General features: G+C 40.6%; 1 protein-coding gene across 1 annotated transcript in view; it reads left to right on the forward strand.

Moving 5' to 3' along the window:
* The window catches only part of TRIOBP (TRIO and F-actin binding protein), a 58,860-nt gene that overhangs the window by 19,102 nt on the left and 11,874 nt on the right, over positions 1 to 27,884 (forward strand). Inside the window, exons 8-14 of the mRNA XM_087722543.1 lie at positions 19,742 to 19,951; positions 22,456 to 22,512; positions 22,982 to 23,050; positions 23,365 to 23,454; positions 24,874 to 24,983; positions 25,752 to 26,283; positions 27,487 to 27,582. Coding sequence (XP_087578669.1) covers positions 19,742 to 19,951; positions 22,456 to 22,512; positions 22,982 to 23,050; positions 23,365 to 23,454; positions 24,874 to 24,983; positions 25,752 to 26,283; positions 27,487 to 27,582 — 1,164 coding nt within the window. The remainder of the gene's footprint in view (positions 1 to 19,741; positions 19,952 to 22,455; positions 22,513 to 22,981; positions 23,051 to 23,364; positions 23,455 to 24,873; positions 24,984 to 25,751; positions 26,284 to 27,486; positions 27,583 to 27,884) is intronic.

Raw genomic sequence — 27,884 nt, forward strand, 5'->3', positions numbered from 1 at the left:
TGTGTGGGAAAATTCTGTGGCCCTAATGTCGGTTCTCAAGATTTTAAAAACCATTTATCTAGCCAAATATCCATAAATGGTTGCTGCATTTGCAGTATTAAAATAGATGAAAGCTTATTCATTCAGTGGAACAAATCTGAACTATTGAAAAGTCTTTAGAAAAGGGCTGTTGTAAGCAGTCAGAACTACATAGAATGGAGATTCTCCTAAAATAAAGTTCTTTCTGCATTTTTCTTTGTAGAAGCAGCAAGGCGAAGGCCATATTGCAACAAGTGCTTGTTCCTCTAGAAATCAAATCCTTTATCTGGACTCCAGTAAGAAACATAAGGTACAGTACAACTTTATCCTTTGGCTCAAGTATATGCAATTTGATGTCCTTCTAAGTTTTGGATTTCTTCAATTCCAGTCAACATGGTCAAAAGGAAGGGACTATTGGAAATGAAGTCCTGAATATCTGTATGGCCACAGGGTATCTACTCTTGATTTAGCTGTTCAGCATTGCCTACTGTTGGTACCTCAAAAAAGCCTTATACTTTTCTTTGGAAAGAATAATTACCAATTCTTCAGGGCATACTTGGTGCAAATTCAGTCATTAGCATCTTCAGATGCCTGTTGATATATCCTGGACAAATACTGTAATTATAAGAATCTGAAAAGCAGATCTGTGTTCTCATAGGAATACAGGCAACTGCCTTATATGTGATCAGTCTGCTGATCTATTTACCGGTAGTTAAATATTATTCTGATGAAAATTGCTCTTTAGAGGAGTTTCCCATCTTTTTCCACTAGATGCTTTTTGCAGGAGGTGTCAATGGCTGTGTGCCTTATTACTTTTAAACTGGTACTCTGTCCCTAAGCAACTCTTCCTCTTCTTAGGAGGCTGATGGTACTGAGATCAGCCAAGCCTGCCTGATCTCAGAAACCAAGCAGAGTTAGAGACCACCAGGTAGTCAGAAGTTAAACTGACTAAGTTTAAAAGTTTGTAAAAATACAATGACAAGCCATTTCGGAATTGTGATTAAAAAAAACATAGAAGTACCTATGAAATCATCTGCAGTTGGAGCTTGACATGAAGAATACTTATTGTATCTCACATGGGAAATTACTGATACAAGCCCACAGAAAATTTTAATGTTTTCAAATAAATGGTCATAGACTGCAAGTAAATGAAATGCGCAGAATTTAAAAAATACTAGAACATCCTTTTAAGATTAAATAATTCCAGTCGCACTAATATTTGGGCATAAGATGCCAATTGGCTTGAATTTATGGGTCCAGGAACAGTGCAGTGTTGAATCTGAACTTGGAAAACCTGATTTAGAAAGTACTGCATGAATACCAGGGGCATGCAGACAACATTGGAGACCATTATTTATTGTTCAGGTGGAGATGGCTGGCCGGCTGGTCTCTTCTGTAGTCATTGCATCAATACCTGCCCCCCCCTCCAAACCCCTTTAGAGCAAGCCTCTGCTGGAACTGCAGCTGCAAGTGATTGATATGAATCTGCCTTCGTGCTTTAGGCCAGCTTAGCACCTGTATATCTGTTCTTCCAGACACTGCCTCTACTGTTAAGCATGTTACACCCTTAAGGGAGGCAGCAGCAAAGTAAATAGCCTGAAACAACCATTAATCCCTATTTAGAAGTGATGACACTGAAATGACCTAAGGTTATATGCAAATATTTCTGGAGTGGGAAGAAATTATATTCTGCAATACAAGATAGATACATATTTGAGGAGAGCTTGCAAATATATAATCTTTTTAATTTTAAAAAAGACAAAATCCACTATCCAGTTGTTGTTTTGCTGTAAAAATAGGCCTCTGTTTACATTTTTACAGATACCAACTAGGAAGGTTTTCTACATCTAAGTATTCTGAATTGCATGATTTCTGAGAGAAATCAGAGGGGGTGGAGGGAGGGGGTGGTGTAGCTGGGAGAGTGCTGCTGTAGATGTCAGGCTCCATGGCTATCCAAGAAAACTCTTGGTTTTTCAGGTTCCACTGGCATATTTTAATAAATAGTACATTCTTACAAATGAGTTGGGCAATATAAAGTAGTAGACTCATTTCTTTTGTCCGTAAAGCAATTCACCCCTATATTACAAGGAGGAGGGCCTTCTCAGCAGTAGCCCCGGCCCTTTGGAACGAGCTCCCCGTGGAGATTCGTACCCTCTCCACCGTCCAAGCCTTCCGCATAGCCTTGAAGAACTGGCTCGCCCGTCAGGCCTGGGGATAAGGATAGTTACCCCTCCCGAATGATGAATGTATGTTGCCTACTATTTTATTATATGTCTTCTATCTTGATGTTTGTGTTCCCCCCTTCCCAGTTTTATGTGAGCCGCCCTGAGTCCCCTCAGGGAAAAGGGCGGCCTACAAATTCTAATAAAACTAAACTAAAACTAAAACTAATTACTGCATTTCAATCTGAATGTTCAAAATGAAGAATTTGTATTTTCTGAATAGAAAATGTTGAAGTACCTTTGCCAATAATTTTTGTTCCTTCTAGGAAATAAAGGGTCATTAGACATCCTACAAATACCCAAAAGGGAAAGCTGGCAATTTCTTAAGTATATCCATGTAATTTTATCTGGCAATTTCTTAAGTACAGTCATGTAATTTTAATTGAAGATGGAAGCAATTTAGTGATTTGCTACAACAGATGTAATACTGAGCAAGGTTGACAGGTGGAAGACAGAAGCAGCTGCTTAGCAGCCTGTTTAGGCGATGAAGTGCTGGGGTTGTTTTCTCTATAGGTATCATTGACATGGTGTTCTCTTCCCATCATCCTGCATTTTTCTTGCTAGGAGTTAGCCTTCTCATCAAACTGTTTTTTCTAGTGGGCACCAATAGATTTTCTCAAATAAATGTTTTCAGCTGCTGGGCTGTACAGTGAGCAAGTACTTTTGTTTCCAACTGTGCATGCTTGAAAAGGATTGATTTCCCCCCCCCCCTTACTTTATATATGTAAGAGGTTTTTAAGTTGCAGAGTCATTTGAGTTCCCGGAAGGCAGTTAGGGCCTATTGTGTCCTGGTTGAATGAAGCATTGATGGTAACGCTACATGTTTCTTAGGGCTTTTCCAGAGATCATGTCATTACAAGTTCAGCCAGTGCTAGTAAAATGTGAAGGGAAGTGTGCATTTTCTGAAGCAGTAAGCTTTTCATTTGGTACCTGACAGAACTCCATTTAAGAAAAAACAACGAAGTCGACTTACAAAAGTCCATTTAGTGACCGTTCAAAGTTACAATGGCACTGAAAAAAGTGCCTTATGACCATTTCTCATGGTTCATGTCATTGCAGCATCCCCATGGTCATGTGATTTAAGTTCAGATGCTTGACAACTGACTCACATTTATGACGGTTGTAGCGTCCCAACGTCATGTGACCATATTTGACCACATTCTGATAAGCAATGTCAATGGGGAAGCCAGATTCACTTAACAGCTGGCTTACTAATTTAACATTAGTAACATTAATCAGTGACTTAACAAATGCGGCAAGAAAAGTTGTACAATGGGGCAAATCTCACTTAACAAATTTCTCACTTAGCAACATTAATTTTGGGCTCAATTGTGGTTGTAAGTGGAGGACTACCTGTAATTCAGATTTCTCCGTGGAATGATTTATATTATTAAATTTGCTCTATGCTTTAACTGCCCGGTCATATAGCTATATAAACGCAATCCTTCCTTAACCAGAAAATTCTTAACATTATTTTTAATGATAAAAGAGAGGATCATTTGGAAAAGATCGTGTTCAGTGTTAATTGAGTTTCCTGTGGTGGTTTCATGCTTTTATTCAGTCTATTGATGATTGGGGCTTTTCTACTTGTGGTGGGATTCCAAATCTTTTCCTACCGGTTCTATGAGAGAGCGCTTTGCGCTCACTTGCAGCACTCAAAGACCGCCCTCGGTGTCAGCGCTGGTGAGCTGAGCTGTTTTTTTTAAACTCAGCTGAGGTGCAACATCTCTGCCACGTGAATCAGTTGAGCTAAAAAACAGGGGGACATAGGACCATGGTGAAAGGGTGGGGACAACCAGAGGTGGTATTTGCCGGTTCTCCAAACTACTCAAAGTTTCTGCTATTGGTTTGCCCGAAATGGTGCAAACCGACTGAATACCACCTCTTCTTTCTATCCTTGGCCCAAACATAGCATTGCCTTCATCTGGTCCTCAATCCATGCATAAGGCCTGAATTTTCCTTAATTAATATTAAGGAAAGTAATTACAATTAGTGAGGTAGTATTTCCCCCCTCATTCTGGCATTAACCACAGGCAGTCTCAAGATATATAAAATCATAGGTTTTGTCAGTGTTGCCAGGCAAATTAAGAGACTACTATGCTTTGAAATAGAATCAGGACAGGGAGCAGCAGCAGGGAGAGCAAATTTATGTTCTCCTGACTCAAAGCTGGGTAGATTGCAGTTCAGCTCAACTAGGTAGAAAGAGCATCTTTGAGGCAGCCTCCTCCCTAAGGAAATTCAAGGTGGAGCTATGTGTCCGTAGTCTTTGTGAAACTTAAATACAGATAGCCCTTGACGTCCAACCATTTGTTTAGCAATCGTTCTAAGTCACTACTGTATGGCACTGAAAAAAAAAAGACTTATTACTGGTCATCACATTTACCTCACATTTACAATGGTTGTAGCATCCTAGGGTCGTGTAATTGCCTTTTGAGACCTTCCCAGCTGGCTTCCGACAAGCAAAGAAAATGCGGGAAGCCAGATTTGCTTAACCATATGATTCATTTAATTCCTTCACCACCATGGCAAAAAAGGTCATAAACTTGGGTTCAATTCCCTTAAAAATGATCTTGCTTAGCAATGAAAATTCTGATCCCAATTTTGGTCATACATGTTTGTACTTTCATCAGTCACGTTAAGGACCAAAATCCATGCAGGAACTATGGAAAATAGGAGAGGACACCTAAATTTACCTTAGAATGTTGTATTTATTCCTTATTTGTAAACAATTTAATGGTTTTTGTCCTCTTATCTTTAGATTTTGGGAAGTTTGTAAGTTGCCATCAAATATTTTAACCTTTATTGGGTTAGAACAGGGATGTCAAATTTGCGGCCCACGGGCCGGACCCATCACACACTGGCCATTCCCAGTTTAAAGAAGGGGAATAAAGTCACTTATGTCACATGATGACATGAGTTTGACACCCCTGGGTTAGAAGGTATGGATAATGGTGTACATTTCCAGATACATAGTCATCTCAATTTACTGATGTACCCTAAGCAACTATCATTACATTGGCATTTTGAAGATAGTTGATATTTTGGTCCCAAGTTTTTGTGAATGGAAACAGCTCACTTGATTATAGAGGTATTCTGAGACTAGAGGCTTAAATAGGGAGCTGAGAATTATGAAGGTAAAATAAATGAAATGTAGTCAGATTGTTTTTAAAAGGTTGACACTTAAAACTGCTTTTGGTCTTGATGCTGTCATTCCCTGTTTTGATTTAGGAAATAGTAATTGGCACAATGCTTGCTCTAATTGGGTTTCCTTCACTTAAAGTATTAGTGTCTTTCATACCTCTTGGATTGCATGATAGAAACTGTGAGTAACTTTTTTCTGGTTCAGGCAAAGGCAGAAATGTAGATACTCATTTTTACAGGATTCCATACTTCAGAGCCAAATACATTGTCTGATCTTGTCAGCCTTTGTGCAAAAATAGGAGCCATAGATTCCCCCTCACTCCCGGAAAGGCTGAAGCTATCCGGTTATTGCAAGCCATAGTTTATATGAAACCATCATCATGAATTCCACAAAATACCCTTTTTATCCTACTTAGGTTTCCCCTCTCAGGCTTCTTTCCACAATTAACACCAAATTAGAAATAATGGCACTAGAGTGTTTTTCCCCCCCTTTCTTAAAGAAAAAAAGTAAAAGAAAAAGGAAGGTAAGAGTGTTTCTCTGCCCCCCCCCTTAAATTACAATCAGGCGCCTCCCTCCTTCCCAATAATTCCCAGGATTAGAGAAAGGCAGGGGAGGAAGTACGCGCGGGAATCTGGAGGGGTGGTAAAAAGGAGGAAGCCTCGTATTCTAATCTTCTGATCTGGAAGCCTCTAAGTCGGATTGTAGTTCGGCCTTAGTGCCTCAAGGCTTTTCGTAAAATGATAGTCTCTTTTTTTATTTGGTTTTCGTAAGCCAGCCTCTCCTTTGCTGGGGTTGACAGGCGCTGCCCGGCGCACGTCGGTCCCCGTCTGGGAATGGATCGCGCGGCGCCTCTAGCCGAATTCTGCCTATTCTCCCTCGGCCGCTTTAGTCTCTCGCGCCCGCCTCCACCATTGGTTACTCTCGCCTCGGGGCAGTTGGGCTCCGCCCCATCTCCGTTCTCGCTCCCTCATTGGCTTCTCGGTAATAGCGCGTCACGAACGTTGCAACTCGATACGTTCCTATTGGCGGGGAAGAGCCTCTCAGGAAGTTTTGAGGAAAAAGGAGGAGGGGGAAAAAAAGTTTCTCCTGGGCGGATCGGAGAAGTCCTGAGCGAAGGGAAGGCGAGAAATGGCCATGGATGTCGCTGCGGTCGGCGGTGACTTTAGCGCCGCTTACGTGGGGCGATAACTAAAACATCCCCGAGGAGGCTTGATAGCCGTTCGCTTTAGACGGCAGCATGACGGTAAGCGTCGGTCCTGAGGTTTTCGTGACCGCGGATTCCGGTTGCTTGTCTATGGAGGGAGGGCGTGCCCGGTCAAGCGGAGCGGTCGGGCAATCCGCTACCTTTCGGCTTCGAGGGGTCGATTTTCTCCGCTTTTCCTCCCCTAAAGGTGGGCTGACACCTGGACTTCCCCGCTTTTTAGGCCTGCCTCCTCCTCCAACGGGTTCGTTTTTCCTCTCTTTTTGGGGAGAGGTCACGCGTTTGCACACACGAGCTCGGCAGCGCGCCGGGATGACTTGGGTAGATTTTGCGCCGGCAGCTTTTTCGGAAGGGAGAAACGGAGGGCGAGAGATCCCCCCGATCCCGCTTTGGCTTGAAAACGGCGGACGCCGGTTCTCTCCTTTCCCTTCCCGTAGGGGAGATGGAAAAAAAAAAATGTGGGCAGAACAAGCAGAAACTGGCTTGATAAGTTTCTAACTTTTACTGGAAAAAAGACCATGCAAGCTTTCTCGGTAACACAGAATTCTTTCGTTGGATAGCGGATAACGAATTCTGTAGAAAAGTCTGTTAAATACATGTTGAACGCTTATTCCAGGCAGAAAAGGTATTCCCATGAAAGTATTGTGTTCATAAAATATCCATATCCGTAGAGCAGATAATGTTTATAACTAGGAAGAGCCGCTGCTCCTGGGTGGGGAAAATACTCTTTTGCATGTCCCAGAACCTACCATCTTTCCTAGGCAGGCCTAAAAAAATTGGCTTTGTGCAATCTCTTGTCTTCAACTTCTTCTCTTTCCCATTTTGACCTCCTGGGAGTGGGTGTGTTGTAATCATAGCATGGAGCAGTTTTGAGATGAACATCTTGTTGATTTGGAAAGTACAGGGTTTTTTTTTTAATAGCTGTTGCATATGAGTTGTTAGACTTACTTTGTGGAAAAGTTTGGGGTGGGGGGAACTTAGCCAAGCAGACATATTCTCTGGATCTGTTTCTTTTCCTTCGCCTGTGAATTGGACATTATAAAGTATATTGCAATATAAATAAACAATGTGTGGCTTCCTGCTTGCTGAAAAATATTCAACATTTCATTCCGCATCTTTACAGAGAAGAGTAGCAGCCAACATTTTGTGGAATTTTTGAAATAGTTGGCAATAATGGTGTTTCTTATCATGCTTAAGAAACTAAGGAACCTGGAGAGGAGATTGTTCCTGAAAGGGTGATGGGCTGGGTTGTGGAAAGGGATATGGGGCACAGGAGGACTAATGCTGAAACAATCAAAAGCTTTGTCTGCTTTTTGTTGTAAATCTGCATTATGGACCTTTCTCCAATGCTTTGTGACCCTGGAGCAGAATTACTGAGCCTGAGATTGAACAAACTGAATGCAGCAACAAGTTGATGCCCCTGGCAAAAATCTTACCTTCCCAGGTCAATTGGCAGGAAACAGACTTGCCAGTCGGTCATGGTGGCTGATGTGAGGCCTCCTGCTTGTCAGATTGTGAGGTGAAAGAGCCTGTTGTGGAAGAGGAGAAAATAAATGAGGAATCTCGGCTCTTTTACCTTTTAGTTTAGCGGCCATGAAATGCCTCTGCATAGATCTGAGGGCAGAGCCGTGATCGAGGGATATTTGTAATGTCCCGAAGTCTGTGAGAGAGGGCTGGAATAATGAGAGAGTATGTGTGTGTTGATAGCATTTGGTTATTTATGCTGGCTGCATGAAGAATGAAGGCTTCAAGTGATTTCACAACCATATTAGGGGAAAGCCATGACCCTGAGTTTTGCTCCGTGCTTCCTACTGCCTCATTAACATCCTGCAGCCCTTCCTATCCTTCCTGGAGACACCACTCCTTTTCCTCTTCTCTTAGCCCTTCTGACCACCCTCCGCACTCCTGGCTCAGAATGATTACTTAGAGAGGAGGTGGAAATGGGCATGTGAAAATGATTTTCTGTCTTGAGGTCTGTGTGGAGTCACAGTTCCATAAACATGGCATAATTCCTGGTTAGATTTTCCTCTTTTTGGTTTTCCGTTCTCCCTGTTTTTATTGTGGGTGGAGTTGATTGTCAAGCTTTGGCTACAGGGCAAAGGGGAGAGGTGGTTTATTTATTTTTTTTAAAAAAATCTTTAATAGTGCTGAATTTTATCTCCCTAGCTAGAGTAGACGATGCAAATCCCTTGATACTGCTGACATTTCTTTCTTCCTTTTGACAGTGTTGTTTTTATTAATTCAGTTTTAGTGAGTTCTCACTCAGTGCTTACACAGGAACATTCTTCTAATGGCTCTTGTATGCAAAACAGTCAGGTGATCTTTCTTTACCCCTAAACAGACGTGTGCTTTGGTCATAATTGTTGGAGGCAATATGTCCTCTACAGTGAAGTCTATGTTACAGGCATGCATGCCTCAGCATTTAACCCAAAGGAATTAGTAGTTAATAAATGGCAACAAACAATAATTTGCATAGAAGTATAAGGGAATGTCACCCATGGTGGCTTCCTATAAAGATATTCAAATATAATGATAAGTAATTTAATATGTTAATGAGGTTTGAGTCTCAGTCTCTCTCCCAAGGCATGGCAATTGAAGAAAGGGCAGATCAGTGCTTCCAATTCCGTTCCAAAAATTGCTGTGGATTACACATGATAGAAATGTTACATATTTCTGCAAGAATTTAAAGCAGCTGCATTTTTCTTGAGAATGAGTGCCAATATGCTGCAGTTGTGGTGGTTAGGTGCTGGAATTAAGTGCTGGGCTAGCGGTAGGACGACCAAAGTTCTGGTTCTCCCTTAGGCAGAGAAGACAGCTGGGTGACCTTGGCCCATTCTCTGTTTTCAGCTCCCAAGCAGCATCAAGTTCGCTGATTAGCCTGCTGAAGAACTAACCTCTCCTTGCATCATGCCTTTGCTTTGCGAAGTAGGCAAGCACAGAGCCTTCCAGCAAACTCCTCAACAAGTAGGACAAATGCTAAAAGAAAAGGCGGTGGGGGGAAATCTTGGAATTTGTGGCAGCTGAACTTTTGTGAAATAAACACAAAACTGCATAGCGATGCTTGATCCTCGTGTTGAAACAAAGCCTTTGAGTTTCATCCAAAGAGGCAATGATCTGTGATAGCTTACAAATAAGGATTAATTTTAAGTTTTTGATTTTAAGCTATGTAAGCTGTGGACGACCGCTTGTTAAGATGCAGTGCCAATTCTGCTATAAGGTACTATAATGTATCTTACTTGTTTTTGATTTGGCATGTTAAAAACTAGACATTATAGTTTGTGAAACATTGTTTGATTTATGTTCCATCTTTCTACCCCAACAATATTCAAACCATCTATCATTTTTTAACAATTCCCAAAAATCAAAATATGAATCACTGTTAATATTAACATGAAAAACTAGTAAAAGATATGCCCACAAAGACTTTCAGATCAGTGTTTCTCAATCTTGGCAGCTTTAATGTGTGGATTTCCAACTCCCAGAATTCCCCAGCAAACCTCTGATAGCAAGGAGATCTTCAAAGGGGACTCTCACTCTTCTATCCATTTTAACAAATTCATGCAAGGAAAAGTAATTCCTGATATAAGCAGAACCATATATATTTAGACTGAAACATTTTATATACAGTAGTTGTACTGGAGTTGCTAGATGCTTTTTAAGAGTAGCCCATGTACAGTAAGTTGCAATAGTCAGATGTAGTCAGCATAGTCATTCTCATTAAATGCTGCTAGCCTAGAATAATTATTAGTGAATTGGCATTACCCACAATTGTGCAAATACACTTTTGCTATAATTGCCCTCTTTCTCTTTCTGGAGGAGTACAACCCTGTACAAAACAGTCTGGACCTCAGTCACTGAGTTGAGTTACCTATTTATCAGTAACACATTAATATTACATAAGTTTCACCTTGTTCTCCTTCATCCAATCCATTATTTGGACTTAAGCAAGACTCAAAGGTAAAATATCTAAATGCTAATAAACACTGGAACTGGGTTCATCAGTCTGGATAACACCCTGCTATTGTGCTCCCCTGCAATTTGATGTAGATGTTACACTACAGAGAGAACACAAGGGAATCTATGGAATACTTTAGATCAAAGCTTTAATATTAAATAGAAGTTCCCAACCACCACATTCTGAGTATTGCTTTATATGAAAGGCTGAAACTATAGTAAAAGCTTCTCCTATAAGGCCCAGTTCCATCAGATAATCTAGTAGGGTGTCTTGTTGATAATTCTGAAAGCAACTGGGGGGTCCAAAAGCTCCAGAAGAACTGCATTCACCATTTCCCAGTTTCACTGCAGATCATCACTAAATTGGCCAAAAACTGTAAGTGAAATGTGTCAAGAACATGAACCATGTGTTTAGATTCCTTTTCTCAGAAATGGAATTTTTAAGACTGATACAATTGTACAGAATTCTCGGTCAATAGAAAACTTTTAAATCACCCTCCTTTGGATGGAAGGCAGGGGTGAAATGCTACCAGTTTGGGCCAGTTCATCCGAAGTGGTAGTAAAAAAAAGCTACCAGTTTACGCGAACTGGTAGTAAAAACATGCTACTGGTTCAAGCGAACCGGTGTTTCCGACGATCAGCTGCGACATGCAATTTATTTCCTGCTTTCTAGCTAATCTAAATCACGTAGCACAGCAGAACACCCCTCGCTGCTCTACTTACCTTTGCTGTCTAGTGTATATCATTACGTTAGAATCTCTTCTGTTACACGTGTTTTATATTCCACACAGTAAATGAATATTTTTTTTTCTACTTCTCAAATTGCTAATACCAAAACCTAAGGCAGAATTGAGCTGAACATTGTTCTCTTTTGTTTTTTATTAGTATAGTTCATCACACAGTCAGCCAGATATTTAGGCTGGATTTGATTTTTTTATCCTCCTTTTGGGTCCATTTTCAGAATGGCCTAGCTATGCAGGCGAAGGATGAAGCATCTTTCTCTTCCTCAACAGTGTCTTTCTTTCTGATTCTGCTCAGATGTAAATTAAATCAATTTTTAAATCAATGTAAATCAAAGGAACTTTTAAAAAGAAATTGGCTATTGCCTCTTTTTTATACAAATTAAATATGCCTCAACTTACACACTTTTGATAAGCGACTGATCAAAGTTATGAGGGCCCTGAAAATAACCTAGTCATCGTATTTATGGAGGCCACAGCATCCCATCATGGTTACATAATCATGATCAGCATCCTGCAATCATGTGATCGCCATTTGCAATCTTCCAAGCCAGCTTCCGATAAGCAAAGTCAGTGAGGAAGCTGGCAGGAAAGGTCGCAGTCAAATGGGTGTCCTGCTTAACGACTGCACCACTTAATGTTGAATTTTCCATTCCAATTGTGGTTGCAATTCGAGGACTACCTGTATACACAGGTGATTATATAAGAACATCTTATAAACGGTCCATTCCAATGTACACATCACAAATAAACATATCTATCAGGAGACATTGCTTTTTTTAAAAAATGTACAGCAAAAGTTGTATTTTTCAAACCCACAAATAGGTTATACTTCTGCAATATCTATGTGTAAAATTACTTTGACTGGTACATCTTACAGTGATGGTTCCAGATCTGAATTTGCAAATTGGAATGACCTTGCAGTAGTCTGGTCCAGTGCAGCCAAAGGTAGCCATTCATTATTATAGCATTTTAGAAAAAAAATGAGCTTATTTTTCCTATGCAAATTATACTGTTTTGCATAAGGATGTTTATATCTGCAGTGAAGTGGGGTAAAAATATTTTTTTACTTTGCTTTCTAATGTTAAAGACATTTACATGCAACTCTTTTATAAATAAACTCAAAATCTCTTAACAGTTCAAGTTGATTTAGTATCCTTGAATGATAATATCTCATATATAGAGTTTCTTCCAAGTTTAAACCACAAGTAGTGTTGAAAAATGTGCTAAGTCTTGCAAGAGGGAGCAAAGTAACTAGGTTGTATAGATGAAGCTCTGAAGCTGGAAATTTGAATCCAGGTCAGCAGAGCCAGGTGTGCTAAATCTCTAAAGTTGCTTGCAGTCCTCAGGTATCCTTTTTCAGGTTGCTTGATGTTCCTTAATGTTCCTGTGGGTATGACTAGGATGAAATACTGGCTAAATAGATGCGTCACTAAATTAAGGTGAAATGTTCCAAAACTCAGCCCTCAGCATTTTATTGCTGCCTGAAAACCCTTATAGACATAAATCAGGAAAAAAAGAACTTGGTTTTGATGATTTTAAAAAAATAGTTAATAGAAAAAAAGAGGTCTTTCCATTTTGCAGACATAGAATATGAGAGAATGTTGTAATTGTTCGTGTATTTGCTGCAAAGAAAATCAGAAGTTTCTTCTATTTCTTTTTATCTTTTTGCCCTTTTGTCTATTTTTCTCTCCTTTCTTCTCTTTCTTTACTTTATATTAGTTCTTGGTTAATTTGTATATTCTTTTAAAATCTTTTAATGAAACTTATATGTATAGGTAGTCTTTACTTAATAAATTCTAGCAGACCTTCCAAAAACTACTTATGACCCAGTTCCAGAATTCATGTGACCACAATTTTCAGTGGGGTTTTTTTGGTCAGTTTTCAGCTGGTTTTTGGCAAAAAACCAAAACCAATTCCTCCCCACACCCATTCAGTAAAACAGGTTTGTTTAATGACCGCTGCAAAAAAGATTGTAAAATCAGGTACGGTCGCACAGTGACCCTTTTAATGACTTATAACCATAACTCCAGGGTCCTGTATGGCCGTAATTCAAGGACTACATATATATAAAAATAAAACTCAGCCCCAACCTGAGGGGGAAGTGAGTCACTCTCACTTCCCCCTCAAATGTTATGTGTGACCTTTGTTCACCCAAAGATTGTACACTGCCAGAGTAATTCAGTGCTGCTCTAAAGAAAAAAATTAAATCTTGGTCAGGCCTTTTATAGATGTTCTTAGCTTGGTAGCAGTGGTGGGTTTCAAATTTTTTTAGAACCTATTCTGTGGGTGTGGCCTATTTTGTGGGCGTGGGTTGGCAGTCATGTGACCGGGCAGGTATGGCCAACTTGACATCACTCATGCACACTTAGTCACATGACCACTACCCCCAAGCCATGTGGCAAAACTTTTTGGGACTCCTATGAAGGGGGGGGGGAGAGGGGAAAACCTCCCAAAAATAGACAACTGGAGGATTAATGGCCGAAATTAGGGAGATCAGAGAAGGCAGGACAGAGAGGAATCCAGTAGAAAGCTGTCACATGCTGGTGAAAGAACTTTGGGAGATCGGAGGAGGCATGATAGAGAGGAATCCAGGAGAAAATTCCTGAGCTTGCCGCTGCTGTCTGGTGGATTGTGCCGCTGGACCTCTCCATGCTTCTCCATTCACTACCTCCACTGCCAGGTATGGGACTTGACACCGAATTGGGTTAGGATAGTGCGGACAGGCGGGGGGAGCGAACGATGGAGCAGCTTCCGGACGGGTGGGTGACAGGGCTGGGGCAGGCATTCCAGAAGTTACTTCTGGGTCTACCGGTCAAACCTCCTCTCACCAGATCGGTAAATTTAACCATCCGGTTCCCCCGATCCGATGCGAACCGGCAGAAACCCACCACTGCTTGGTATCCTCAAGATACGTTGAGCTGTGGGTTTTGATTATGACAGTCCCAACACATTGTTAGTAAGGCGTCAGGTAGAGAAAGCCGGATTTATTTTTTGAAGTACAGAAATTGTTGTGGTTAAGGTGGAGAACACAATGCCATGTTTGGTTTTCTCTAGCGCTGTGTCCAGAACATTTCTCATTCTCTGTCATATAACCTTTTTATTAAAGGGCTTGTTGTTTGCTTGCTTTTTCTCTGCCCTAGTTACGAAGTCCTGTTTGCTTTTGGGTGGATGCACTATTTAATTGTGATGAACCATTCTGATTTGATGGATTTTGTGAAATACTTTCAATTGGGTTCTGTAACCTCATTTCTGAAAAACACGAGCAGGTTGTTGTTTTCCAATTTCAGGTATATTGGAGAATGTGAAGTTCAGAGAGATTGTAGATAACAGCAGCCTTTTATGTCGGATCATGAAGTTTGGTTAGAATCAGATCATTGCTGCAGATGGCTCAGTTTCGTTTTAGCATAACTGCACAGTGACCAAGAATGCTTTAATGTATCCATTGAGTAATCCCTTAATTAACTAATTCATCATTATAGACTCAGGTGTGTGGACTACCCAGAGCTATGCTGGCTAATAATAGTAGGATGTCTTGTGTATCTGAAAGTCTTAAGTTGAGGAAAGGTAGATTGCACAGCCACCGACAACAGTGAAATTTGAACTCACCTCCTTTTCATCAAGTTTATATTATTATTTGGTCAGCTCTTGCGACCAAACGCCTGGGTAACAGGGAATTAGTGTACTAACTTTTGTCTATTTAAATTTGCTAATTGCTTTTGGCAGTATATGTTTGACTTGCATGTGAAAAAGATTATGCCTTTCCCTGCCAAGATAAGCCACTGTAAATCGAAAGTAGGAATGGAATTGGAGGGTTGTCCTAATGTCCATGCTACAGGTTGCTTTATGCTTTCTCTTGACTTGGCGTCCAAAGTTTGCATGGACTTTGTGCCATTTTAATCCTCTCCACAATCCTGTGAAATAGCCATAGGCAAAGAAACCAATTTGGCCAGAAAACCAGTCTGCTTAAACTGCTCAGCAATTTCATTGAGCTAGGTTTTATTTATTATTATTATTAAATTGTGCTCCAAAGATTCCTGACTTATTTAGCCTCCCTTTTTTCCACGTGGCTTTTGACTTTTTGACTTGGAGGAAACTTCAGGACATTATGGCTTTATTATTTAGTTTTTATGCTTAGGAGCATGAGAGGTGGCTCCCAAACCTCTCAGACATCTAAGATATTTGTCATTCTCTCAGGAACTGTTGACTCCCCTTTTATGCAATCTTGCTGTAAAACTACTAGACCTCACACTTGGTCGATGTCTTATGAGCATTCCTTTCTTCTTCTTCTCCCCTTTTGCCATCCTAAGCAATTCCTTTCCTTCTTTGGTATTTACATTCTTGGCGTACTTGCACGCTATTATCATATTCCTGATCAACTTCATTTTAGCAGGGTAAGCAAATTTTATTCTTTTTAATCTCATGCAGCATAGGCCTCTTCAGACTTGCAGGAGGATTTGTGAAATGCACGAGTACGTGTACATACATACACACACACACACACACACACTCACACACACTTTACTACATGTAGTATAGGGTTTCCTGTCTAAGTAGGGGATTGGACTAGAAGACCTCCAAGGTCCGTTCCAACTCTGTTATTCTATTCCATTCTATTTTATAGCATGTTGTTTTAGGCTGAAATGTAATACTTATGATGTTATTTAATTTGCTGATGGTTGTTTTCTTGTAGGACACATCTTTTCTACTATTCTTGTTAATTGTTAGTGTCAAAGTCAAGGCCCACAGGGTGGATCTGGTCTCCGGGGTGCTTAAATCTGGCCTGCGGGACTGCCCTGGAAACAGCGAAGGACTGACCTGCGTTGGCTCTGCCCACCAAAATGGAGCTCCTCTCAAGCTCCAATTTTGCGGGCAGAGGCACCTCCCATTTTTGTGAGCAGAGGGTTTCAGGAGGCCATTGCAGCTGAAAATGGAGCTCGGGAGCCTGTTTTTGCTGCCAGAGAACTCGGGCCACCATAGCACCTCTGACATGAGCTGCCCATGTCCCCTGCTGGCCACCCCGAGATTAAACACAACCCTAATGTGGCTCCCAATGAAATTGAGTTTGACACCCCCTCCCCGATGTATACAATACCTGTATATGTAGAAGGTGCCAAGATCAACTATTCCATAAAATTGTGTTACAAAAAAAAAATAATGGCAACTTAAGAGACGGTTCTATCTTTGCTTTCTTTTGCCACAATTGTTCTACTGCCATTTGCATGTTTTTGTATTTTGTAATATTCTCTAGTTCCTTCACTTCTTTTCTGCTGTCTCCAGGTACTGCCAGGTCCAGTATCCAGACTTTTTTTTCTTGTTTATCTTATCAATAACTCTTACGTCTGGGGTGTTATGTGGCAGGTGCTTGTCTGTTTGAATTATAGAACCCCAGAGCACTTTAGCTTCATCATTGGCTATTACTTTGTCTATTTTGTGATTGCACCAGGTTTTTGCTCGTAGGCAAATGGTATTTCTTGCAGATATTCTAATGTGATGGAATCTGGCGCTGGTTGCAGAAGGGAGGGGCTCTTTCGGCATACCAAGGATTCAAAGCTGATTCGTCTTTTAGCTTCTTGAGAAAGAGCCTCTCCCTCCCCCCCCCTCCAAAACCATAGTTTGTCATGTCATTTGTAGTCCGTCAGTGCAAGCCTCTTCCAGCAGCTAACTTGGCATCCACCATTTCTCCCACTTCTTTGTAAAAATTTGCATTTGCTGTCTGTTGCTGTCTTCTCAATTTTTGTATGCGCTAGTTCTTAAGGCTTGGTCATGGGGAGCTAGAAGTAGCTCCTTTTATCATAATGGGGCCATTAGAATCAGGGCCATCTGAATTTTGCTTGTGACTCTTGTTTCAGAGGGCAGGTTCTGCTGCAGAGAGAAGGCAGATTTCCAGGATCCCATTAGATAACATTGTTTCCGAGTACACCAACTCTGCAGGATCAAATTGGTTGGGCAGGTGCCGTGGGAGACAGGTGGTATCAGTTGTAAAGTTGGGGATGACTCACTTAATAACTGCATTGCTTAGCAACAGAAGTTCTGGTCACCATTATGATCGTAAGTCAAGGATGATATGATATTTTAAAGCTCTTCTATAATTTGATGGGAAACGATCGGAATTATATATAACGTATGTGGAAGGTCCTAGTGTAGTTGTTGAAGTTCCTAGAGAATAATTGGTCCTTCCAAGACTTTGGTCTTAGGCCATTTAAAAAGACATTGATTCCCACCATTTTGAATCCATTGCATAGATACCAGGTAAAATAGAATAGAATTCTTTATTGGCCAAGTGTGATTGGCCACACAAGGAATTTGTCTTTGGTGTACATAAGGAGAACAAAAATACATTCATCAAGAATAAAAAGATACAATACTTAGTGATAGTCAAGGTTACTAATAAGCTATCAGATTGTATTAGGAAACAAATAAAATTACTGCTATAAAATATTATGGTAGAATGCATACATGAAACTTAGTTAATAGGCAAGAAAATTACCCTGCAGCTTTTTCAGGTACAGAAACAAAATTTTACACATTTTCTTCATGACTTTGATTGTCCTTACTTGTCTGGCATGTAGGAATCTATTGAAATTGAAATAAATCTCTTTAGAGTGGTTGGCTAGAGGCAGTCCTCACTTTTTGACCACAATCAGGACTAGAATTTCTGTCGTTAAGTGAAGTGGTCTTAAGGGAACTATCACGTGGCCACACCTTGTTTTTACAAGCCTTTTTGCCCCAGTTGCTAAGTGAATCATGCAGTCATTAAGGAACTCCAACTTCCTCATTGGCTTTGCTTGTGGGAAGCTGATTGGGAAGCCCACCAATAGCAATAGCATTTAGACTTGTATACGGCTTCACGGTGCTTTACGGCCTTCTCTAAGTGGTCTACAGAGTCCACATATTGGCCCCAACAATTTGTGCCCAATCTGGGTCCAAAATGGCGATCATGTGGCTCTGGGATACTGCAAACATTATAAATGCAACTTGGTTGCCAAGTGCCTGGATCACAATCACATGGCCACAAGGACACTGCAACAGTCGGAAGTGCGAGGACCAGTTTGAGAATAGATCATATCCCCTGTTCAATAGCTACTCTGAAATAGGGGCTCTTTCTCATTCAGATCGGATAATTTCATCTCCCTTCTCCTGCTAGGTGCTGCCTCTTATATTTTTTTATCCTTTTTTAAACTGGCATACATCCAAATAAAAACTCTGGTAGCAGCCATCCATCATTTTTATTTTTTTTTTAAAAAATACAGATAGTCCTTGACTTGGCCACAATTGAGCCCAGAATTTTCATTGCCAAGCAAGATAGTTGTTAACTGGATTTTGCCTCATTTTTACTACCTTTCTTGTCGCAGTTGTTAAATGAATCACTGAAGTTGTTAAGTTAGTAACATGGTTGTTAAGCGAATCTGGCTTCCCCATTGATTTATCTTTTTAAAAGGTCACAAAAGGTGATCCCAGGAGCCAGGGACACTGCCGTGACCCGACAAATACGCGCCCGACAACAGCGCGCCGACAAAACCACAGCGATAAAACCGCAACGTCGACAGCGCGCCCACAAAAGAGCACCAACAGAAGCAAGATTAGGGTTAAGGTAAGGGTTAGGGTTAGGGTTCTTGCGTTATTTTCGCGTTGTTTGTTGATGGTGCACTTTTGTCAGTGCGCCTATGTGGGCGCGATTTCGACATCGCGGTTTTCTCGCCACGCATTTGTCAGTGAACCAGACACTGCAACCGTCATAAACAATAGTCAGTGGCCAAGTGTCTAAATGTTGATCACATGACTATGGAGAAGCTGCAATGGTCATAAGTATGAATAATGGTCATAAGTCACTTTTTTCAGTGCCTATGTAACGTTGAACAGTTACTAAATGAACTGTTGTAAGCTGAGAACTACCTGTACTTGTGGAGCTGATTGGCATTGGAAAGTAAAAACAATGTCATTAGCTGATGCTTTTTTAAAATTAAACATTTCTTTTTTAAAATGTTCCAAGTCAAGAATGGCAGAAATCTTGCTGGGCACCAAAAGGTATTAGCATCTCCTGCTATGCTAAGAAACCTAAGAACTACCATCTATTAAATACCAATGGACAAATACTGAGGATGTACATAGAAAAGATCCTAATTTCCCTGTTGTCTTCACACATTCAATGTCTGGACACCATCTCTCATTTTCCAGTGGCTAGAAACATAGGGATGAGAAAACCTTGCTTTCCCGGCTCTAGTTTCCATGTAGTGTTTTTTTTTCTTTGTGTTTTCCTATTGATATCAAGTTTCTGCACCTCAGCAAACTAAGTCACATTCGTGTCGGAAGCCATCTACAAAGCTAACCGAAATGATAGGTTGGGATTTGTAGTTGTAGCAACAGGTGGCCTTCCCCCGTATCAAATCAGGTTGTACAATCAGGGATGGGCATAGCATGCTTCGGTAGGCCTGCCCATCAGCTTGGGTGTAACCAAACTCAGTCCTTTGAGATGGAAGCAGAGAAAGTTTCCTTCCAGCTGAATGGGCAGACTCAACTTGATCCTTTCTTAGAAGTATTGGAAAGTCAGCGACATCTGAGGATCCATCCAAGAACTGCTTCTAAATACTGTATCCCTGAGTGGAGAATGTGGCAGATGAAGTCATTGGATGGTTTCTCTATAAATGCTTTTCTTGCTGCAGACAGATCTCTGGTATGGATATATTATTTCATATATTCTATAGGATTTGAAGCCTAGGCTCATTTTGCTTGTGTAAACAGAGCTTATATAACCGATTTAAATATTTTTGTTGGCGTCTTATTTTGCTTTATTATAACACTAGAACTACATAGTGCATCCAAATACTGTTGTGTTCTGTGTTTGAAGGGGGTTAGTATCCTTTTTATTTGTCTGAAACCAGAGAGATCTTCCTATGGCAGCTGTCCTGAACTAGGAAGCCAAACTGGTTGGGGTGCAGCAACAGCTGGCATGTGTGGCGTTACAAATTTGGTTTGAATGGCATCCACCCTACCTATGTTTATGAGGTGTAAGAGTTTGCTAGCAGAAACAGGAAGGGAATGGCAAAGGTGGAAAGCTTCTGGCTCACCTGAGAAGTTTCTACTGCCTGCTTTACATTAAGTTTTTTTCTCAAATCTGACTTGTGCCATAGCCTTGAGTGGGTGATTTTAATATTTATACATTACACCTCCTATGTTAAGCAGAGCTTAACTATGATTTGTTTGCACCGTGTCTTGTACGAGGAAAAAGGAAAATGCATTTTTAAAAAAAAGATGTGATTCATAGTGCAGGATGATAACCTTTTAAAAAAAAGTTCAAATTATTATTATTATTATTTTTGAAAATACACAAAAAGATGCTGCCCATAAGGAATAATTTGTGTAAATGATGAAAAAAATGTGTCTTTTTTCTGGAAAAAAATGTGGGTAGTTCATTTATTTCAAGTCTAATTACTTATTCATATAGGTAAATTTAAATGTGTTTATTAATCAATCACTATGGATTGAGCACCTTTTAAAATGTCTCAGAGAAAGGAGCTTCTGACCTAGTCCTGGATGGGGAGCCCCATGGAATGCCAGGGCTGTAAGCAACGTTATGAAATCAAGAAAACAACCCAAAAGAAGGCAGTGGCAAACAATTTCTGTATTGTTGTTGCTGCATTATGTCTATCTAATTATCAGAGATGTGATTACTAATTTATTTGAGATTTAATGTGGTTATGCAAACAAATTTAATACGTATGAGCTAATAAATGTATTGTACAAACAACATTAATGTTAAATAACACCAGTACATGAAGCTGTTAAAACAATACAGCTCACTTTTTATATGTTGTTCCTGCCTTATGAGTTACCAGAACTTAGGAAAGGGTTTTTTTTTTTTTTGGTTAAAATCTCTAATTTTGTCTGCCATAAGCAAGTGGGAAATGGAGCCAAGAATAGAATAAGTAGCACATCGTGTATGTACCGTATCATAACAGCTTATATGGCAATAAATGCTTATCTACCCTGAGGAAAGTCAGGGTATTAAGTAATAAATAAAATTATGTTTTAATTCTTTGAAAATGGAATGTAACAGAAATCTGACCAAATATAGTCAGCTAGTCCAGAACATTGCTACATATAGACAACATGTATATTCACACACACTATATTAAGAACAAAGCCTTCCTCTATTTTAGAGCGACAATAAATTCACTTTGCTTTGGGGTTCAGTACCACTTTTACTACACATCTAATAACTGAATTTGGGCCAACAAAAAAGTTTCTTTTTAGTTCTACAACTGTAATACAGGAAAAGCAGTAATCCTTATTATTCCCCTAAAGGCATTTATATAGTGATACAGTGAGAAAGACCTGTTTGCGTGCCTGTTGTTTTTAAATAAGCTTATAAGCCTCCTAGATATTCTGGAAGCTGTAAGTGTAGATGCTTGCTATTCTTTGTGTTTTAATGTACATTCTTGTGATTCAGGGAAATGGGGGGATGTGGATGTTTTGAATACATAAAAGAGGTCTGGTTGATTGTGTAGATAGATTGGGGAGATATACTGTAGAGGACGTGGTCTCTCATCTTCTTTCTGCATAGAAACCAAGTAAGAGCTTTAAGGAAGGAAACCCTTTCATCTGAATCCTTTTCTTATTATTACAATTCCCAGAAGGCTAAAATAAAAAACCCAGAAACTAATCTTTGAGAGTTACTTGTAGTTGTAAAGCGGTGTTAATGAGTCATATGCGGGGGGGGGGGGGGGGAATGTAGTAATGGATCTATGTGTGACTTCTTTTTCATGTTTTCAAGGGTTTATTGTACACTTCCCCAATGTATGCTTTAATCTAGTCTTTTCCATCTTCTAGAACCCAGGTCCCCCAACCGCCGGTCTGTGGATTGGCACTGGGTTGTGGCATGCCGGAAAACGGGCCACGCAAAATGAAGCCCCATCTGTGGGGTGCATGCAGCATGCAAAACCATGCCCCTTCTGGCCCACAGAAAAATTTCTCTCCTTGGAACCGGTCCCTGGTGCCCAAAAGGTTGGGGGGGGGGCACTGTTCTAGAATGCACGGAAAGGTCCTATTGTGCCACCTTCTTTGTCAAAATTTATGAATGATAATCATTGCATACTGGAGAGAACAAGGACAGGGATTGGTCAGTTTAATCTTGTGTGCTCTGTATTAAATCTGTTCTGTCCTCATCTCTCTTTCCAGCCAGATCTTCTGAATTTCAAGAAGGGATGGATGTCCATATTGGATGAGCCAGGAGAGGTAAGGTGGAAGAATTATTGGAGCCCAATCATCCCCACCTCTCCATTTGAAGAATTATTAGGACTCTACTTCTTACTCTTACTCTTTTTTTTTCTTCTATTCCCACTGAAATAATGATTTTATGCCAACCCCTTTTTTAAAATGTGGAAACTAAATATGCTTTTGATTTTTCTTTATAGTCAAATGTAATGCTTTACAGAAGCTTTTGCTTTGTATCATAAATGCATTATATTTATCCATAAAATACCAATATGGATACTTTGCCTAACATGTCTTCACAATTCTGTTGTATGTTCCTTGTTAAAAATGGCTGACAAATAAATTGGGAGAGCCCTTTTTCATAATTAAGTGGCTACACCTGAGGCTGAGTGCTTTTTAAGCAGTATAGGTGTTGAAAGGTGTTTTTGAGAACAAACACATCTTATATTTTGTCTTCCTGTTCTCCTTTGGTTGATGGTTTGGCCAACAGTGGACAAAGCATTGGTTTGTGCTGACAGATTCAAGCCTGAAGTACTACAGGGATTCCAATGCTGAAGAGGTAAGAAAGTGGCCTAGCCTGCATGGAATCTTTTGGATGTGGTATTCAAGGGAAGAGTACTGTATAACGATTGTATGTATTTCCTTGGGGGGGAAGTAGAAGTGATGTCCTTATTTAAAAGTGACAAAGAAGTGTCATGTACTTCTCTATACACTGAAAAGATAATATGGGATTGCTTAGCTTGGAAATAATTATTTAGCTGAAGCACATAAGATGAAGGAGGAGGCTCCAGTAGACTGGAAATGTAGATTGGAGATAGGAAATTCCTGGACCAGATGATTTGCATAACACTTACGTTCTGGAGGTCTTTTCAGGCAGATGATCTAGATGGAGAAATTGACCTACGAACTTGCACCGATGTGACAGAATATGCAGTGCAGAGGAATTATGGCTTCCAGATAAATGTAAGTGCTCAGAAATGAAATAAAAGTGCTTGGAAATGAAGTAAAAGGCCACATAGTTTACTGAATCCAGCAAGAAATTCTCTAACATTCTTTAATACTGTTGTGGAGAAGATGCTTCTGTTTAGCCACTATAATGATGTAAACGCAAAAGATGGCAATTTACCTTGTGAATTGAAATTATTTTCTAAACCACAGTCATAAAGTTACAACAGAAAGGAAAGTTTGCCAAGAGACGGAGTAGAATTGACCCAGCTGAAGTTTTCCAAATGGAGTAGCCTGCAGTTTGCCTAAATACTGTTGAACAGAGGGTTAAACCAAGTGGGATCCAGCTTTAGTTATAGTTAGTTGACTTAGGACTGTAATGGAGGCCATGATTTCAGTTGTGAATCATTGCGATCTTAAGGCATCACATGACTGGACCTGAGTTTTTTTGGCATTTTTTGCAGCGGTCATTAATCAAACACCATGATAATGGTTGTTAAAGGGATCTGGAAGTAAATGCTGAAAACCAGCCCCCCCCCCCCCAATGCCATAAGTGCAGTCATATAATATGTGCAAATGACTGTAAAAGTGAGCTGGTTGCCAAGCACCCAACCAGCGCATTACTATGGGGGGATGTGGGCATTGTAAATTCAAAATCAGGTTTAGGGAAAGCAGAGGTGGTATTCAGCTGGTTCGGACCAGTTCTGGCGAACCGGTAGCAGAAATTTTGAGTAGTTTGGAGAACTGGCAAATACCACCTCTGATTGGCCCCATCCTCTCACCACTGCCGTTCCTTGTCCTATATTCCCTTGTTTTTTTAGCTTAGCTGATTCACGCGGCAGAGCGGACTACCATCTCTCAGCTGAACTAAACAACAATCCGCTCACCAGTGCTTACACCGAGGGCGGTCTTTGAATGCTGCATGCGTGCGCGAAGCACTCTCTCATAGAACCAGTAGGAAAAGATTTGGAATCCCACGGCTGGGGGGGGGGGATCATCCTTACTGTGAACGGTTGCTAAGTAACAAGTCATAAGTTGAGGAATACCTATAATACTTAGATAATAAAGAAGTTCTGTGATTTTATCCTGTTTGAAATCTGGCTGTTTCCTATTTTCCTGTTTTATCAAAACCCAAACCTGAAATCAGATGTACTTGTAGGACTTGCTAGCATATGGAGTTCTCAGTACTCTCTGAGCTCCCTTGTTTGCTTACAGATGTTTCATTTCCCAACTTCTCAGGCAAATGAAACATTGCAAGTAAACAACAAAGCTCAGAGAGCACCAAGGACTCCACAGTTCAGTCCTGAACTACATATATTCCGCTGCCAGTATATGCTGCCTTCCATTTGCCTCATTACGTTTCCTATGTTGAAGGTGAAACATAGGTATACTTGAGGTCTATAATCATTAAGCCATATTTTGTTTCTTTTTTTCCAGACTAAAGATGGTATTTTTACATTATCTGCAATGACATCAGGAATTCGCCGGAACTGGATTGAAGCTCTAAGAAAGAGTATTCGACCAGCCAGTGTGCCTGATGTCACAAAGTATGTGGTGCATCAGACTTTCTAATTATTAAATTATTAAATTCAATCTATAGGAATGTTTGAGCAGTTGTGTTTTTCCAGCATTCAGCCAGATATACTGTATTTTTCAGAGTATAAGATGCACCTTTTTCCCTCAAAAAAGAGGCTGAAAATCTGGGTGCGTTTTATACCCTGAATACAGCATTTTTGGCCTCCCGAAACCCCGCCCCTTAACCAAAATGGTCGTGCATAGTCTTTAGGAGCCTTACAGAGTGAAGGTTTTGGTGAAAAACAGGTTTCTTATGGAGTTGAGGGAGAAAACTACTGTCAGTACTGTCTGCATTGGTCAATAGTTCTTCTCTAGATTTCAGAAATCCCTTTTCCCCAGCCCTGATGAGATTGGATATAGCATTCTTTAAATGTTGATTAAGAGTTAGATTGTTGTGCTTGGCCTCTTTCCGATTCCCAGAGGTTGTCCAGTCTGATCCAATGCTATCAGTCTGGAATGCCTGCCCTTCTCTCCAATTGAGCCAGGTGAAAATATTTACTAGGATTATTCACCACAAATGTGTTGTTATATTTCAACAATCCAGTTATTGTAACTTCTTGAGAACTTGTTCCTCTTGAATTACTATGTAATGTGATAATAGGGCTGACTGTACTTGGGTGGCTTCCAGATCTGGGTGTCATCTACACTGAGATTGGAGATCCATTTGTAGGCAGTTTCTGCAAACGCTTCCTGAATGATTTCTGCTTCTAAGTTTTGCATGGCTTTCCTCCTGGTTCCAGGCTATCTGACCACAACAAGGAAAACTCATTCTGCAACAATAAATCCCCCAAGAGTTCCTTCCGAACTGAGCTGCAGCCCAACACAGGAAGTGAGGTGATATCCAGAGCTGGCAGCAGGAAAGCTGAAGGGCAGCAACAGGCTTTTGACTGTGTTGAATTATCCCCTTTACAACAGCGGTTAGCCTTAAATCAGGGATCCCCTCAGCGGTCAAGAGGGAGCACAAGAAGTTCAGATGGAGCAGTCAAGCGGGAAGACTTGGAGCGGGACCTGGCCCTCCGGTCGGAAGAGAGGCGCAAGTGGTTTGAGTCTTCAGTCAGTGGGGGCCTGCAAACCGATGGCCCAGCAGAGAATCCTTGTCCTAAGAGACCTCTTACGGAAGCTCAGAGGAGTCGGCTAAGTGAAGACATTGAGAAGAAGTGGCAGGAGCTGGAACGTCTGCCTCTAAAAGACTCCAAACGGGCCCCACTGATGGTGCTGCTGAACCAGGGCAAAGGGAACCCTGAGGACGCAAGTGAAGCACTGGAGAAAGAGGTAGAAAAAAAGGGAAATGGGTGCTTTTAAAATTAGATAAATAAATAAACTAAATAGAAGTAGCCAGTGGTAACGTCCTGAGTCAACATGTGCGGGAGGAAATACCTCTGTCCTTTTCACAAGCCTGAACAATGCAAATGTGCACATTCTCTGAATTGTTTCTGCTATTGATGCTGACTCTTTGAAACGTGTTGAAATAAGGACGGAGAAACATAAGCTCTGCAGAGAGAGCACTTACTAATAGCATTTAGACTTGTACACTGCTCCACAGTGCTTTACAGCACTGAGTAGTTTACAATGTCAGCATATTGCCCCCAACAATCTGGATCCTCATTTTATCGACCTCGGAATGATGGAAGGCTGAGTCAGCCTTGAGCTGGTCAGGATTGAACTCCAGGCTGTGGGCAAAGTTAGCCTGCAATACTGTATTCTAACCACTGAACCACATGGCATGCCATCAGTCTGGTGTACTGAGAACACTACAGTATTGAATAGGAAAAGACTCCCTTCCATGCTTTTAACATTGTGCAAAGATGATGTTCCAGGCCAGGTTCATTTTGAATAGTTTTGACACATCCATCAATGAAATTTCAGTCACTTGGCCATTCCACATGCATAAGTCTGGCTCAGCTACATTTTTTAAATAAAATATAAACTATGATTCACAAACCACAGTAGCTAGATTTTCCTGACACACTAAAGCAAAATGGAACAAACCATTAGTTTAATACAGGCAATGAAACATCTATAAAGCTATTGTGCAACTTTTGTGGCTTGCTCATAATACTAAATAATAATGTGACACAAACCAGCACACACAGATCACTGGAACGGTTCTATATTTCATTACTTGCAGAAACAACATAGTACTTAGAAGCTGTCTGAGTATGGTGGGCAGAGCATAGTCATCTGGCTAAAAAAGTGACTTTTGAATGTAGCCAGCAGCTTCTAAAATCCACTATCACATAGAAGTTGACTTCCATGCAGCAGTGATTATGATATTTTGGAGCAGTAAAAAGGGGGAAATATTAAGGAGTTTAAAATGGATGTACTGAATTAGCATGCCAACATGTTATCATGACATCATGGGTGTGTGGATGGATTATAAGTCAATTTGCCTTTCCTGATGACCTGGGATTCAGGTTAACAGAAAATTATTCTTTGGTGGTGGTTTGTTATTCTGCTAAATCATTTTTCTAACAGGTCCAAGTTCTGAGATCACAGCTGGAGTCCTTGCGTTCCCACAGTGAGGCAAACCTCCATAAAAATGGGCATGTGCCCCAAGGATACATTTCTCAGGTAATGATAATAGCCCAACATAATCTTTATGTTCTCTGGCTTTTTCTTTCTCCAATCTAGTCACTAATCAGCCAATGTGCATAGAGAAATGAAGACAGCTGGGCCCATGTTCCTTTCAGTGCTATCTATGATTGATTTAGCCACAGTGGGACAATGCTTTTAACATATGGCAAATGTTGGAAAGGAAAGGACTTCTAATGCAAGCTCTTTCTTATTGCACTGGTCTTTAAAGTAGGAATGGGAAGCCTGTGGAGCTCCAGAAGCTGCTAACTTTGATTTGCAGAACCTCTTGATGTTAACCA

Source organism: Thamnophis sirtalis, unplaced genomic scaffold (genome assembly GCF_051295495.1).
Source record: "Thamnophis sirtalis isolate CommonGarterSnake01/CBP01778 unplaced genomic scaffold, rThaSir2_p1.2 scaffold_9, whole genome shotgun sequence".
Taxonomy (NCBI): domain Eukaryota; kingdom Metazoa; phylum Chordata; class Lepidosauria; order Squamata; family Natricidae; genus Thamnophis; species Thamnophis sirtalis.